The sequence below is a fragment of the Mizuhopecten yessoensis genome, unplaced genomic scaffold (assembly GCF_002113885.1).
Source record: "Mizuhopecten yessoensis strain PY_sf001 unplaced genomic scaffold, ASM211388v2 scaffold2125, whole genome shotgun sequence".
Classification (NCBI taxonomy): domain Eukaryota; kingdom Metazoa; phylum Mollusca; class Bivalvia; order Pectinida; family Pectinidae; genus Mizuhopecten; species Mizuhopecten yessoensis.
Window position 1 is genome coordinate 96,803 of NW_018404390.1, and position 2,891 is coordinate 99,693.

The 2,891-nt window shown below is 36.7% G+C and overlaps 1 protein-coding gene across 1 annotated transcript in view; it reads left to right on the forward strand.

Annotated features, from left to right (window-relative positions):
• The window catches only part of LOC110445236 (protein-associating with the carboxyl-terminal domain of ezrin-like), a 28,193-nt gene extending 25,578 nt beyond the window's left edge, over positions 1-2,615 (forward strand). The window contains exon 13 of the mRNA XM_021489739.1: positions 441-2,615. Within this exon, the coding sequence (XP_021345414.1) occupies positions 441-497 (57 nt within the window). The 3' untranslated portion in view covers positions 498-2,615. The remainder of the gene's footprint in view (positions 1-440) is intronic.
• Positions 2,616-2,891: the final 276 nt, after the last annotated feature.

The following is a 2,891-nucleotide window of genomic DNA, read 5'->3' on the forward strand; positions in this document are numbered from 1 at the left end:
TGTTATACCCACTAAACATAACATATGTTAATGTAACGTTATACCCACTCAACATAACATATGTCAATGTAACGTTATACACACTCAACATAACATACGTTAACGTGACATTATACGCACTCAACATAACATAGGTCAATGTAACATTATACCCGCTCAACATAACATACATCAATGTAACGTTATACCCGTGACATTATACCCACTCAACGTAACATATGTCAATGGAACGTTATACCCACTAAACATAACATATGTAAATGTCACGTTATACCCACTCAGCATAACATATGTCAATGTAACATTATAGCCACTCAACATAACATATGTCAATGTAATGTTTTACCCACTCAATATAAATGATGTCAGTGTGACATTATTCTCACTTAATATTAAGTCTGGCTATTTACAATGAATTTTGTGACATTATATATTGATAGACTACTGGAGACGGAGGCTGGGGAGAGGATGTAGATTGGGATGATAGTCAGTTCTAACAATCGTGGTAGTCAATGGTATCTCCTCCACAAGGATCCTAATGGTCAGTGTTGTTGCCATGCAAATACTTCAGTCACTGGTGTCAATACGAGGATCATAATGGTCGGTGGTCACTGGTGTCACCTCAAGGATCGTAATGGTCAGTGGTGTCACCTCGAGGATCCTTATGGTCAATGGTATCACCGTGAGGCTGGGGAGAGGATGTAGGAATGATGGTCATTTCTAACACTCCTGGCATAAAATCATGTCGCTCTGACAGGCAAGCATTTTGTGAGAAAAAATGAAGTCAAAATGTTGGGTAATACTTATTGCAATATAAATTTAATATTTGTTTTATTTTATTTCCGTTTGTAGAGAAATCATTGAAACGCTCATAATTTCATAGTATGGAAAAAATACTAAAGGCCCATGCATGGATGAGGGCATTAAACTTTATTCCTCATTTTCAAATACTGAAATAGTGAAGGCTGCAATTTTTTGTAAACTTCATAAAAGTCTGCATCATAGGAATATTTGATGTGTGCTGCTGTATATACAGGTTTATTTACTACTGAGTTTCCGTCTATACAATCATTTCTGAAACTGATCTCTTTTTATCATTATATATCATAAATACAAAATCATTCCCTATCTGGATTCACAATTGGGTCCATCAGACCAGCCAATATCTACTTGCACAGGTTAGTTTTCTAGGGTCCATTGGCTATGATGTAAAGTTAAACTGTAGCACTAACTACGTCATGCATGCCTGATTGAAAGAGAATACCTATGTGGTCAGAGAATGCCTGTGTGGGTGAGAAAATACCACTGTGTGATTAAGAGAATGCCTGTGAGGTTGAGAGAATGTCTATGGTTGAGAGAATGCCTGTGAGGTTGAGAGAATGTCTGTATGGTTGAGAGAATGCCTGTGAGGTTGAGAGAATGTCTGTATGGTTGAGAGAATGCCTGTTTGGTTGAGAGAATGTCTGTATGGTTAAGAGAATGCCTGTGAGGTTGAGAGAATGTCTGTATGGTTGATAGAGTGCCTGTGAGGTTGAGAGAATGTCTGTATGGTTGAGAGAATGCCTGTGAGGTTGAGAGAATGTCTGTATGGTTGAGAGAATTCCTGTGAGGTTGAGAGAATGCCTGTTTGGTTGAGAGAATGCCTGTGAGGTTGAGAGAATGTCTGTATGGTTGAGAGAATGCCTGTATGGTTGAGAGAATACCTGTATGGTTGAGAGAATGCATGTATGGCTGAGAGAATACATGTATGGTTAAGAGAATACCTGTATGGCTGAGAGAATGCCTGTATGGTTGAGAGAATGTCTGTATGGTTGAGAGAATACCTGTTTGGTTGAGAGAATACCTGTATGGTTGAGAGAATGTCTGTGTAATTGAGAGAATGCCTGTGTGGTTGAGAGAATACCTGTATGGTTGAGAGAATACCTGTATGGTTGAGAGAATGCCTGTGTGATTGAGAGAATACCTGTGTGATTGAGAGAACACTTGCATAATTGTTGAGTGAAGGAATCAGAGAACACCTGTGTAATTGAAAGTAAGGAAATCAAGGAACTGAGCAGACTGTCATCTCTTAGCTGTCCTAAATGCAGTTGTACATTGTAGCAAATTATACTGATGTAAATAACGTGGGTTTTTTTAATACTTAATTTCTTCATTTGATGCAAGATCACCATTTCTGCAGTATATAGTGAATTTGTGGTGCTGATAGTGTGTGCTATCTGATCTTATAAAAGGTCTGTGCATTTAAATTGTGAGGGACTGGAAACAGGTATTTATTGTGAAACAGTGATGTGAATAGTCTGTCTATATACTCCAATATACTGGTGATGTATAAAACCAAGCTGTGAACTCGTGTAAAAACAGTGATGGTGGTGCTTTGTTTTTATTTCTTAACATTAATAAGAAGACTGGAAGTTTGCCATCGAGTATGCAATGTTGAAGATTATACGTAAACGGAGTAGCTATGTTTCTTTAAGAGAATGGATGCCATAATGTAGTTTCTGAAGGACTTGATAGTTTTTACTTAATTTTGTATGCTATTTTGCTTATGTGTATGTAGATTAAACAAATAAGTTAATGTCTTTTTAGGAAGTATGAATATAAAGTTCAAATTTAAATAGTGTTTATTATGATACAGTTGTGAACAAAATGGTAAATTGTTGGCATATTTGTGTGTTACATGAATGTCGTGTAGCTGTATTGGGTATACTTAATGTCAGTATATATACCACTACCATGAATGTCGTGTAGCTGTATTAGGTATACTTAATGTCAGTATATATACCACTACCATGAATGTTGTGTAGCTGTATTGGGTATACTTAATGTCAGTATATATACCACTACCATGAATGTCGTGTAGCTGTATTGGGTATACTTAATGTCAGTATATA